The sequence below is a fragment of the Suncus etruscus genome, chromosome 14 (genome assembly GCF_024139225.1).
Source record: "Suncus etruscus isolate mSunEtr1 chromosome 14, mSunEtr1.pri.cur, whole genome shotgun sequence".
Classification (NCBI taxonomy): Eukaryota; Metazoa; Chordata; class Mammalia; order Eulipotyphla; family Soricidae; genus Suncus; species Suncus etruscus.
Window position 1 is genome coordinate 72,701,524 of NC_064861.1, and position 13,300 is coordinate 72,714,823.

The 13,300-nt window shown below is 45.5% G+C and overlaps 1 protein-coding gene across 1 annotated transcript in view; it reads right to left on the reverse strand.

Annotated features, from left to right (window-relative positions):
- The window catches only part of CDYL2 (chromodomain Y like 2), a 179,336-nt gene extending 168,334 nt beyond the window's left edge, over positions 1-11,002 (reverse strand). The window contains exon 1 of the mRNA XM_049786276.1: positions 10,807-11,002. Coding sequence (XP_049642233.1) covers positions 10,807-10,830 — 24 coding nt within the window. The 5' untranslated portion in view covers positions 10,831-11,002. The remainder of the gene's footprint in view (positions 1-10,806) is intronic.
- Between the last annotated feature and the right edge of the window lie 2,298 nt (positions 11,003-13,300).

Sequence of the window (13,300 nt, forward strand, 5' to 3'; positions counted from 1 at the left end):
TCAAAGTTAAAAGTCAGAATGTCCCAGAACTCTCCAAAGAAACCAAGACCACCTGCTCTATTATAAAATGAGACTATTACTGAGTTTACATCACTGATGATTACACCCTGTCTAGAACACTCACCCATCACTGCTATCTCAACTTTGGTGTGACTGAGGTGCATTGTCTCATTGAGTATATTTACTTGTAGAACTATAAATAAAGAGACGTGAAATGGTCTAGATTTGTCCTTTAAGAAACATTGCAGACCTCTGATCCATCTCTAATTCAAAGCTTACTTTAAGTTCAGCGATGTGCCCAGAGTCGGCAACAAATGCAAGGTCTTGTGGTATGCTCACCAAACACTGGCATGGCCACTCTTAAGAATGTGTTGACCATTGCTACAGAGTACTAAAAATTATTTCCGTACCTCAACAAAAGTGCAAGTAGTTTTAGTTATCGTTGCTTGGGATATAGTCTAAAACACATTCTGAAAGCTCGCACCATACTTTGTAGTATATTGTGGAAATGCACTGAATATTTTATTCAGGGATTGTTAAGCAAATGACTTCCCTCAAATAAAATTTAGATCCAAACTTCAGAGAAGCTCTGGGTTTTGCTGGACAAGAACACCAGAAAACGAACATCAAAGGAAAATTCCCTCATCAAGAATCTGAGAGGATGGTGGTTGCTGGTAGGGGAATTCCCAACATGACAACATGTAGCCTGGAGCACCCAGCCTGGAGAGGTGTGTCCAGAAAGATGTTTAACTAAAGCACAATACTGATAGACCAATTCTGAGGGCTCAGTTGGAAAATGAGGGCACTGGAGTCCAGGGGAAATTTTGGAAGTGGAGCCCTTTACAATGGTAAACTTGAAACACAAAAAAAACTAACAGTTCTCTGAGGTTTTCAGGAAGTTCTCACTTTATAAAGGTCTGCTCACCCCATGGACCTCTCACCCAGGACATGTGCTTTGGAAATCAGCAGTGACCTCAACCCACTGTCTAACTGGGAAATGTCAGAGGAAGACAATGTGCTCAGAAGGGAATAAGACAGGCTCATGGGTACCAAGAGCCTCCCATCAGTCATTCCATGACCAGAGCAGGCAGTGACCTATAGGCAAATGAGAACTGCATACTTTGAAAGTTGGAAAAGGTTATACTTCATGCACCAGAACCCCAACACTGGGCTCTTGGAACCCTAGGTTTGTATCTGTGAGATGATAACTGCTTCCCACCACAATAAAGCATGAATGGAAGAAGTCATAGGCCAGGACAGATTTCAAAAATAGAAGTGCATGTAATTCTCTGCAGAGCTACCAGGTTCAAGGAAGCTGTAAGGCAAATCAAGCCATAATTGGGTTTTTGCTACTGCATGCATGTGGACTAGACCCTGGCAGTAGGCAGTAGGGTCTCAGAAGCAAAGTATAAAGAACCACTAGGGTATGTCTGAGTCAAGGTTTATTGCCGGGAAGTGGCTTGTGTGGCTGTGAGGCTAGTGAGGCAGGTCCTAAGTCCAGAGGGCAGGTGATTAGGAAGGAGACACGCTGGAAAGCTTCCAGAGAAAGCTGATCTGCAGCAGGAATATCTTCTGCATGAAACGCCTTGGTCCCAGTCTCATTCAGCCCCATCAACTGAATCTAAACCACAAGATGAAGGAGAATCATCCCTCAGTCTGAGAGTCGATGGATGATGGACCTTGTTCATGTGAACTAAAGACCTTCCCCAGATCAGTGCCGGGCTCACTGTAACTGGAATCCTGAACCAGCCAGGCTGACTCATCGGACACCATCACCTTCACTGACTGCCTGTCCACCCACCTTTCTCTGAGAGTAATGCTGCTATGACGCGTCCTGAATAAAGAACTTGATCCCCTTAGCCTCAAGAGAATGAGACTTTTTCTTCCCTTGGTTGCTTTCACAAAAGTTTTATGGGAAGACAACACACATGTTCTGCCATTTTTCCTCAAGTAAAATTGTCTTTAAAAGACATCAAAACCAAAAAAAAAAGACATCAAAACCAACTGTCATGAGAGGAGACTCATGGATATTTGAAAAATCTTTTCTAAAATATGAGTTTATATACACAAAGAAAAGTGTATCATTTTCTGTTCTTCAGGCTCTCCGAAATCTCCTAATTAGAGAGTGGACAGCTGCCCCACTATGTTCTAGCTATCACATCCACTCCCTACTCATGAGTACACCCATCTTTCTTAAAATGTCACCATACACTATGTCTCTACAGCCCCAGCCTTATCAAGCTCTCTCACTAACTATCATACTCTGTACATGTTTCATGAAGTTGATAATGAGTCATTGGTTGAAAGTCAATGGATGCAAATCCAAAGGACAGTGCAGCCCAAACCACTCTTCCTGACATACACTTTTCCACCAGCTTCCACAGCAGTAAAGCTTCTAGTCTTTCCTTTTCTTTCCCTTGATCTTTATTTCTACTAAGCCTGTTGGTTCTCTTCTCCCCTCCAGAAACGTCTATTTTCTCTAGTACTCCATCATAGGCAACACAGCATGGAATCACTGTTCTTTGACTTACACTACAATATGCACAAGAATGATTCCCTCTCTCTTTCCCCAAATTGCTTTTAAGCTTTAGGGTCATAGGTTAGCTGCTATGAACATCCAGGTCTGGATGTCCTACCAAAATGGACGCATCATACTTCAAACAATTCATTGTCTTTCCCACTGCCACAACCTCCTCCAATCAACGTTGTTTTGGGTTTCTCTATATCCACAACTAACTCCACTTTCCAAATATTAACAACTATACAACAGATACCAAGAAGTTATTCATAAACTCCTATGTCAATCAAGTTTTATTAGAGAGGAAGAGACAGCACAACTAGAAATCAAATTTTCCAGCCTCCTTTGCAGCTAGGTGTGACCACATGATTAAGAAGAGGTGAAAGGTAAAAAAGCATGGGACTGTATGGGACTCCAACAGCTGCATACAGAGCATGATTCCACTTTTTCCATTATTGTTTCTTCCATCATCTGCCAAAAAATGATCATTTGTATCATGACCACGTTGGATCAAGCAGTGATCTTGATGGCATAGACTTAGTTGAAGATTCAAAAGTGGAAAGGAGCCTGGTACCATGAGATTTTTCTGAGCCTCTTCCCAAACTCCCTCAACCTAATGGAGCTCACTTCATGTGAGGAAAAAAAAAAAAGCCTTCATTTTTTTCATCACTATTATTGTCTATTTTTATGGCAGGCAATCAAATATAAACCTAACTAATGCACCAGACTACGTTCATTCTTCTTCAATCCTATCTATTTCTTTCTATCTTCATTACTGCACTCTTAGTTCAAGACAATTGTGTTACTCATTTCATTGTCTGCAATACATATTGACCTGTGTATTGTCTTTTTGTCATCAAATCTACTTCCCATTTATTAAGGACAATCTGAATTTTTTATGGACAATAATGCAAAAATAGTCATATTTTTAAAACAATATTTTTACTTATATTACAAGTTCGGTTTATTATGGTAAATTTTATAAAAATTAAAATACACCAAATTTAAGTACATAGTTATAAGTTTTGATAAAGTATTTAGTTACATTGCTGCCATCACAATCAAGATTAGAATATTTTTCTCAGTCCCCAAATTTCTCCCAGTCCTTTTTTTTTTAATATAGTTTTTATTTAAGTAACATGATCATAGTTGGGTTACAGTCACAAACAGAACAACCCCCCCTTCACCAGTGTAACATTCTCCCCTCCCCCCTTCCCATCCCCTGCCTGTATTCGAGACAGGCATTCTACTACAGTTATTTGTTTTTAAGTTCAGTAAATTGTTTTTTTTTCTCTTAGAGGATAAGAGTAAAAAAATATAGTAAAGGTGTGATATTGGCAATCACCGTTGTTTGCATAGGTCCAGAAAAATATGGGGAAAACGAAAAAAAAAATCCTTGACCTGATTACAAGAAGGTCTCACCCCAGAAGTTTATTGGCATAAGACCGACTCTGGGTTCCAGGCATACCAGTCTGTCCATCTGAGTCATTCTCCATGGTCCCGGTGAAACTTTTTCACACTTTAGCTATTGTTGGTATCAGGTTCTTATATTTAAAGCAGGGGTCTCAAACTCAATTTACCTTGGGGCCACAGGAAGCAAAGTCAGGTTGATCCCTGAGTGCAAAGTCAGTAGTAAGCCTTGAACATTGGAGGGTGTGACCCAAACAACTAAAACAAAACAAAAGAAAAAAAGATTCCTCTAGGGCAGGGCCACAAAATGTTGTACGGAGGGCCGCAAACGGCCCATGGGCCGCGAGTTTGAGACCCCTGATTTAAAGATTCTGGATTCTATGCATTTCTTTCGTCCATGATGTAGAGCATCCACTAGTTTCAGCATACCATTAAATGCGGAGCGATCTGCCCTGCAAGCAAGCTGTTGCTGAGTCGTCTGGGTGTTGAGGGCACTCTTTGGAGTAAGTCAATGCCAAAGCAGTGGTAGGTCTTCCCTGGTAGAGGCTTGGATCCTGGAAATGTTATAGACAATTGTGGTTGTTTGCATAGATGGTATCCATTGTTCAGGTGTGTGGGGGTGATGCCCATTCTTCTGAGCCAAATCATTATGCCAATGTTCAGGGTATAAGGCCTAATTGCATTATCAAATTTGTGTTCCCATCTCTATTAGATAAGAACTTGTTTGCATATGTATTATTTTCCCATTTGAATGTGCCTATGCAAAAGAGAAACAATGCCACAAGATATTGTTGATGCATCTGGGGGCCAACGAATAAAGTCCAACATCCCCCGTTTCATGGTTCAAACATGAATTCTATACAGAGATACTCTTCTACCAGTATTGCTTATCAAACAGATCTCAATGGGGGAAACTTAAACAATCAAATAATAAAACCAGTGGGCAAAACTGTCACTATATGAGGATATTCGAAAAGAATTATAGATGTTAAGGGAATACATCTGAGATTACAAAGGAGATACATGTGTCCCTTTTATGTTTTAGAAATAGTCAAGAGGGAGGGTGTTGTTTCTGAGACACCACTTTGGTCTGTGATTTGGACTAATGAAGAGCACATGGAGCCATGTCATCCTCATGTTGCCTGCTGAAGCTTCTGACTCCCCAAGAGGCATTTGCTTCCTAATTGCTGGAAGCCGGAAGATCACCAGTCCCCCCCCATGAAAAACAGGGAAGGAGAGAGAAGGCGGGGGGGGGGGGGGGGCAGCTGAGACTGCATCTTCCCCTAAGCTAGGCCAAAAAAGCCTACCGCGTGGAGCCATGTCCTTCGTTTTAAACCAATATTTTATTCCTCAGAATTTATCTGAAGTAAAATAACAGGCATACATAGAAATAATTATGTTCCTGATGGTTACTAACAGCAATATGTATAATGATTTACAAATAGAAACCATCGACTATAGAGGATCAGTTATACACAAAACTGTAAATGTACTCAAGTAAAAATTAACCTGTCAGTAAAAAAATATGACATATAGCTATATTTTTATATATTAAGAAATGTTCTGATATATATATATATATATATATATATATAAAACTAAAATGGGCTATAAAACAGTATGTTCTCTATATTCCCCTTGGAATATTCTGGGAGTAGTCAGGAGGCCTAAAGTCCACATAAGAAATGTTATACAAACCACATACCCTGGACAATACTGTCTCACTATTTCCCTAGTTTCTGGAGTAATGTGTATTCAGTAACACAAGAGGGGGAAAAGTCAAAGGTGGAACAAGGAATTCTGCCACATCTAAATCTCTTTCCATCATCCAAGTGACACAAAAGGATTTCTCTCTTTGGAATCAAAATATGCTTCCATTAGTCAGGATCTTCGCTCACTTCAATTCCTGTATCACTCTCGAACCATTGACCATGTCTCAAAGAATTGGAAAGCTCCTTTGTAGGTCAGTTAAGACCTAAAGAAACACTCATGTATAACAGGGTATGTGTTAAAATGTCAATTTTGAGTAGCTGATATCTATAAAGCTGAAGAATTGAAAAGCTGATATCTTTCCCAAAGGATATCATTTCAAGAAATTCTCAAAAGGTAGAAGAAACATCTAATCATCCCCTTCTTATTAGTTAATTCTTATATGCCCAGTGATCTGTTCAACTCAAAAACTCCATTTCCCTCTAAACTCTTACTCTTCAAACATCAGTACAAGGGTTTCAAGACATTCCATTGGTGGCTGCCTTTCCTATCTTTGCCTGTGCTCCTTTAATAGGAATCACCTCCAGTCTTAATAGAGTTTACTACAGTCTTACTGGTAGGTACAAAATGATGCATGTAACAAACCATTATAGACCAAACTCTTGATGCTTGTGTTATCTTTCCAAGTTAGTTCACATTTTGAAACAAAGGTAGCTGCTCTACAAGGCAAGAGTAAGATTAAACATTGTAGAAAGACTTCAGGACAGAGCTGGCCTGCTTACTATCAGTTGGGTTGATGGCTGATGGTGACTTCAAGAAGCAACATGCCATCAACCAGGTGACCCTGCCTGGAAAAGCTTCAAGTTACCAATGAAGTTGGTAAAAGTGGACCTTTCTATAAAATCTCCTAGGTGTAAATATGAGCCAGGGAGCATATTTAACACAATGACATTTTTTTATTTTATTGTTTCTGCTTACAAAGTTGCTGAGATTTTCTGTGTTTGATGCCCACATTCCCTACTTACTGTGTGGATTTTTAGGGCACATCTGTTGTGATCTACAGAATCCCTGATGTAAATATAGTGTAATAGTGGAAATACCATGTTTACCCCCATAATTTTTAACTCAGTTTCTCCCTATAAAGCAGAAATTTTCCCACTCTTATGGTTTTCTATTTTATTTAGAACATGAGGAACAGTGTTTTCTTATAAACAGACAGAAAAACTATGTGTATACAATCACACATATATAATATATATTGTAGACAGATATGGACTGATACATACCAATCCCCAAGTAACAGACAAATATCATAACTTACACTGCTAAGACTAAACATGGGGAAATATAAACTGTTGACAAATACAGAAGGAACTAACATTGTCAAGTCTCTCTCATACATTTCAATGTGTTCACTACTGCCTTTCTTGCTATTGCAGACAATAGCATTCTTGAACATTTTGTTCAATGAAAGAGGACGCCTCCTCTTCAGGGTCAGAGTATCAGTAGAGATGATACCCTTAATAAGAAAATAACTACCCAACAGTTACATGGAACGCCACTTGGTTGAAATGCAAATTTGCATAATTATTCTCCTCATGAGTAACTCTCTGCAAAGGGACTGAACCATACATCGTCCCAGAGAGAACTGGGAGTCACATCTCCCTATGGTGTTATCACCATTGAGATATCAGATGTGGAGAGAGTGAACCAGGAAGTGACACTCAATCCAAAGATAGAAAAAAATGTCCTTCAAATATAATTGACCTCATCTTCTGTTCACTGATTCGGTCAACAAGTGATGGTTTGCATGAGAAACCAGAACCCAGAAGATGAATAAGACAAGAGAATATGTCTTCTTCTTGTTCCACCGAGTCTGTCTCTAAATACTCAAACATTTCGGCAAATGATAACCTATCATGGTAGGTTTACAAACACCAAAGCTTACTGCAGTCAGATAAAGGAGAGCGAAGCAAAAAACATGAAGCACTTAGACAATAACAAACAAGAGGTGACCTGCTCTGTCAAAAGCATGTGAAGCCATTTTTCTTCTTTATTCTCAGGACAAGACAAAGCACAAAGAGAGCCTAAACCTGGTTCACAGACTGCCATGTTATGATCCTTCTGTTCAGTAAAAGCTGAACCAGAGTGTCTAGAAAAGGAATTTCCTTTTGTCTTCAGATACTTGACTCTAAGAAAATGAGCCAATGGTTCGCCTCATTTTGCTCCAGATGATTTTATAATATGCCAGAAGATACTGAGAACTCTGCTCTAGGAGACACAACATAGATCAATTGATCATATATCAATATCCAAAATTTTGGAAACAGTGCCTGCTTTCTTATTTCTCTATTCTGAGTCAGAAGGCCGCTGTATTAAGCAAAGTTTTCCCTTTCTGATGATTTTAACATCAGCACTTATTCCTTCAAGAACGCAAGCTGGAGAAGACTTACACTACGGTGTCATTGACTGAACTACCAAAGACGATATGAGAATTCTTTCCAATCAGATAAGGATCAAGGAATGTCGGCAGACACACTGTGATATATCTCAAATGAAACATTCTTGGTCAGAGGTGAGGAGAAGCTGTTTTATATATATTTCAGTATAATAATTAAATCTTGTAGTACTAAAATCCAGAATAATATGTTTTCTCCTTTCCTTTTCTTTCAAGGTCATCAATGTGCTAGATATTCCATGATTTGTCTTTAAATCAGCATCCTATTTTCTTATACACATCAACAAATTTACAGTTGGGAATATATATGCTAATGTTTAGCAAGCACTTTTTAATTGTTTTCAAGCTAAATTTAAACAACAAATTAAATTCCTTGGTATTTGTTATGTAATCTCGACACCAGCTATAAAAATGTTGACATTGTTATATTCTCCTAATGCAATTTAGTCCTTTTAGTAATGACTATGCAAATAACCAGCCACAGGACAACTATTTTACATCTAGTACAATTACCTACTATCACAGAAGTAATTATTATTATTGTCCGATTTATTGAATTTCAATAAGAACTCAAGGTGCTAAGACAGTTCCAAGGCCAGTGTGAAAAGTCCCCACTTAATAGATGCATCTGGCAACTATAATTACCAATGGTTAGGAGGGCACTTTCAGGTGAACAGTAAACAAGAAATTGTCTATCAAGATTCATAAGTTTCAAACTTCAGATGGAAAAATACTGACAACTTCCCATGTATTCTCTCAATGCTCTGGAGATGCAATGTTGTACCCTGGCAGGGTCATAAGTTCTAAGATGACTCAGTATCAATGAGTAGAAAAAAAATTGTCACCCTGGATTTGAGATCTGCCTTCTAGATATTATCTACTTGGGGCAAGTGTCCTCATCTGGCTAGTAATACTTCGAGAAGCTCCATAAAACATTGCACTTTACTTTTGCTTCAACTTTTGGCTTAGGACTTGTTCCACCATCTTGAATCAGACAGGATATGCCTGGAGAACCTATTGGCCACCATCTGCCAACTCTCGGCCAACTCTCAGTCCAGGTTCATCTTCTTTCTTAGCATAAGGGTGAAGAAGCAGTCACTGACATCACTTTCAAGGAATGTTATCACCCATCCATCCCACTAACACCAGTTGGCTAGTGGTCCAGGACAGGACCTCTCCCAGACCGTAATCATCCAAAAGGACCTTGATCGTTCAGGAAGCCGCCATGCAAACACGCATATTGTACATTCTTCTCTCTCACTAGCCAAAAAATCCACCATCTGAAGAAGCTTTACATTGTCCAACATTTTCGTGTCATTTGTTTTTGTGGAGTCTAAGTTCATTCTTTGGGGTTCTTATCTCCATTGAGCTTAAAAAAATAAAAGTCTTGATACCCAGGGCCAGAATTAACTGACTTCTGTTGAGCAAAGCCCAAGGGTGGGAGGGTAGAGCAGAGCCCAAGGGTGGGATGGTAGGGCAAGCCCCTAACACTGCTGTTTTCTGGGAAGGTCAGCAAGATGTCTGATCCCTTAGCTTCTTTGTCCCGGAACCTTGTCTTGGACCCAGATCTCCATTCTTCCTTGGATGCAGGTTAGTTGCTTCTTGGTTGCTACCAGTTGTTGGAACTTCTAATGGCAGGATGGTTGTCTTCAGAGCTGAGAAAGTCTAGCTCTTTGTCCATTGTTTTCATGACTTCCTGGGCCATTGGGGAAGAGGGCCAGCCCCTACCTGTGTGGCCCTTGGAATCTTGGTACCCACCGAGGGTAAGAGGTGAACACAGAGTATCCCCAACAGGACTCCCATCCCAAGCCCTCTTGCCACATATCACCAGCCACCTCCCATTCCCACATCCCTGCACCTTCGGTCCCTCTGTAGCGCCCCCTTTCTTCCCCTGGGAGCAGAACACCCCCCAAGGACCAGATCCAGGGCCCCACCTCCAAGGGTTTCAGAGCCAGTGTTAGGGGTTGGGGTGGGGGGGGGGAACAGCAGGTGGGGGGAGGGGCCCCGCGGAGTGGGGGAGGAGGGCCCTAAAAGAGGGGAACTGGTGTGGGAGTGTTCCCCGAAACCCCCACCCAGACACCCCCTGCGCAATCGCCCCTTCCTCCCCTCCCCGGAACGGAGGGGGGTGGTGGGGGAGACCCTGGCGCGCTCGGGTGGGGCCACCCCCGCCCGTCCCGCGCTGTCCCCCCCCCTGGCCCAGCCCGGGGCCGCGTCCCCCCGCGCGCCCCGCACCCCCAGCGTCCGAAGCGCGGCCCCCCGCATTCCCGGCACGTCCGGCGCCGACTTTTACCTGTACTTTCCGCACTCGGGGCGGCTCGTCGGGCGAGCAACGCCTCCCCGGGACCGCTACCTCCCCCGCCTGGCTCCGCCCGGCTTCCTCCTTTCCCCCCCTCCAAGGCCGCAAAGTAGAGAGAGGGAGTAAGAGAGAGCGAGAGAGAGTGCGAGAGAAAGAGAAAGAGCGAGCGGGCGCGGGCGCCGCGGGAGGCGGGCAGGGCGGGAGGAGGCGCGCCCGGCCCCCGCCACCCTCCGGCCGCCGCCGCCACCGCGAGCTCGGCAACTCCGGCTCGCCCAGCCCAACCCAGCCCAGTCCCGGCCCCGGCCCCGGCCCGGGCCCGGCCCGACTCGGCCCGACCCGACCCGACCCGCCCCGGCCCCGGCCCCGTCGCCCGCCCGCCCGCCCGCGCACCCCGCGCACCCCGCGGCCCCGTACCTCGTAAAGGTCCCCAGAAGCCATGCCAGGCTGCGGAACTTGGCTCGCCGGGTGTGCGCGTCTGCTCGCTCGCGCCCTCCGTGCGTGTGCGCGAGGGGGCCCCGGGTGCGCGTGTGTGCGCGCGTGTGTGTGTATGTGTGTGTGTGCGCGAGTGTGTGCGGCGTGTTGAGTAAACTGTGTTTTTGCAGAATGACAGGCTTGGGGGCTGCCTATGCGCAGAATCAGAGCGGGCGGCGGCGGGGCTGGCGTAACCGGCAGCAGCGGCAGCAGCAGCAGTGGCGGCGGCACCGGCAACGAGCGCGGGCAGCAGCAGCAGTGGCGGCGGCAGCAGCGACGGCCGCGCGAGCGCGCCCCGGGGAGGAGGCACCGACGCGGCCCGAGCGCCGCGGCCCCCCGCGCCGACCCGGTCGGCGACCCGGCGGCGGTGGCTTGCAGCGGGCCCCGGCTCGCCCCGGCGCCGCCTGCAGGAAGCCGCCCCGCGCCCGCCCGCCCGCCCGCCCGCCGGCCCGGACGCCGCTGCCTGCCACTGGGCGAGTCCCCGCCCCCCGGGAGCCCGGCCCGGCCCCCGGGGCGGGAGGGGGACGGGAGGGTGGCTGCTCCGGCCGCGCCCCGGGGGACCCGTCCGGGAACCCCGAGAGCGCTCCGGCCCGCGAAGCCCCCTAGACACACACACACACACACACACACACACACACACACACACACACACACACACACACACACAGACCTCCACCTCACTCCCACTCCCCTCTCCAAGGGCCCGCCCGGCTGCAAGGTGGACAGCCAGCCCGGGGAGCAGGTAAAGCAGGGGCAGCAGTGGCCGGACGCCACGAGAGGACCGCCGCGGGGTTCAGTTCCCCGCCCTGGAGGGCCTGGCTTTTCCGCCCGATCACCCCGACCGAGACTTGCAGGCACCCACCCACCCCAGGGAGGGCAGATCTTGCCCCTCGGGTGGCCTCGCCCCACCCTCTAGACGGGAGGAAAGCGCGGTGGTCCCAGGCAAGAGCCAGTCCGGAAGTCTTTCCAGCCTCTCCCCCCAATCCCATATGTCTTTCTAGTCCCCCCTTCTCCGTCCCCTCCCAGTTATTATTCTGCAAAGACTCTCCAAAGTCCACCCCAACGGGGTCCCCGGCCGCGGGAGATTCGGTCTAGCAGGACAAACCAGCCACAGGCACGCAGGGAAGGAATCAAACTTTCCACCCCAAGGGGCTCCCCATTGGCACCGGGCTCAGGACTGCCCGCCCTGGCTCTCTGGCATCCACTGGGCGTCTTAGTCATCCAGCTCGCCCCTCCTAATATGGGGAGAAATAATGGTCGCTCTCCTGCCATCTCAGGGCACCTGAGTGCTGATTCCCCGGGGGAGGGCTTCTTCACCCCTGGGGGCCCCAACTGTGCAGGTAGCCACTTTCTCCAGATGGATGAGGACTTACCACTCCCTGTCCAGCGCTCCTTAGGAATCTCTTTCTCTTGCCTCAAGTCCTTCACCTTGGAAAATATGTTAAACTTCCTTGGTGATAGGATTACCTGGAGGATCTCGGTGTACAGGAAGTGGCTCCCCAGAACTCGGCCAAGATGATGATTGTTATTTGTGGCCAACTCTGGACCGGTTCTGCCCTTTGTGGACAGCAAAAAAGACAAGGGGTGGGTGACAAATCCCAGTGGTGGTCTGGTTTACGCACTTCACCACAATTGCCAAGTCCAAGAATGAAGTCCACAGACTTCGTGGTGAGCCGTGGAGTCTTCACTTCATGTCTGGCTCTTTCTAGATCACATCAGTTCGCACAAGCTGTTCCCACTCCATAGCATGTCCTTCCATTGACTCCCTCTGAAAAACTCATGGTCTCAGCCACTATTCCTGACCACAGAGTAGATACGCGATGAATATCTACAATTTCTCGATATCAGTTTCGAGTTTAAGATCCCAGATCAAAATAAGTGGGGAGAGGATGAAAATACTAAAAATGAAAGAGGGTTTGGCTTAGAAGCTGTGGCTATGGAGGATAAATGGGACATGGAGGGAATAAGAAACTCTAGGAATGGCCATAGGGGTTATGTCCATTTTCCCTACTGATACTTTCCTCCTGGTATTGGTTTGAAATAATGTTAATAAGCAGTTTTCTATCGGTATGTCACCAAATAAATGCTAATGATCCTTAATTCATACTTGGGAATAAATATACCACCATAGCATGAGGATGTAATTTGAAAGTAGACGACAAGAAAGAAACTGGGTTTGGAAATAACGGACCGAGCTAATTTGAATATATAATCAGGAGTTTTAAGAAAACACCAAGAACTTGACTTGTCCTGGCCAAAGAGTCCCCAGGAATGTGAGCAGAGTTTGGAAAAAGGGAAAAAGAAAAAAAAAGAAAAAACTTGTCTAGACAGCCATTGTTTGGGAGAGGATGGTCACTGATGGATTGACCTGTTCAGGCCCTCTTTGGGGAAGAAGGAAGAGGTGGGAAATAGATCTCTAGGACTCAGAAAAAGAGAA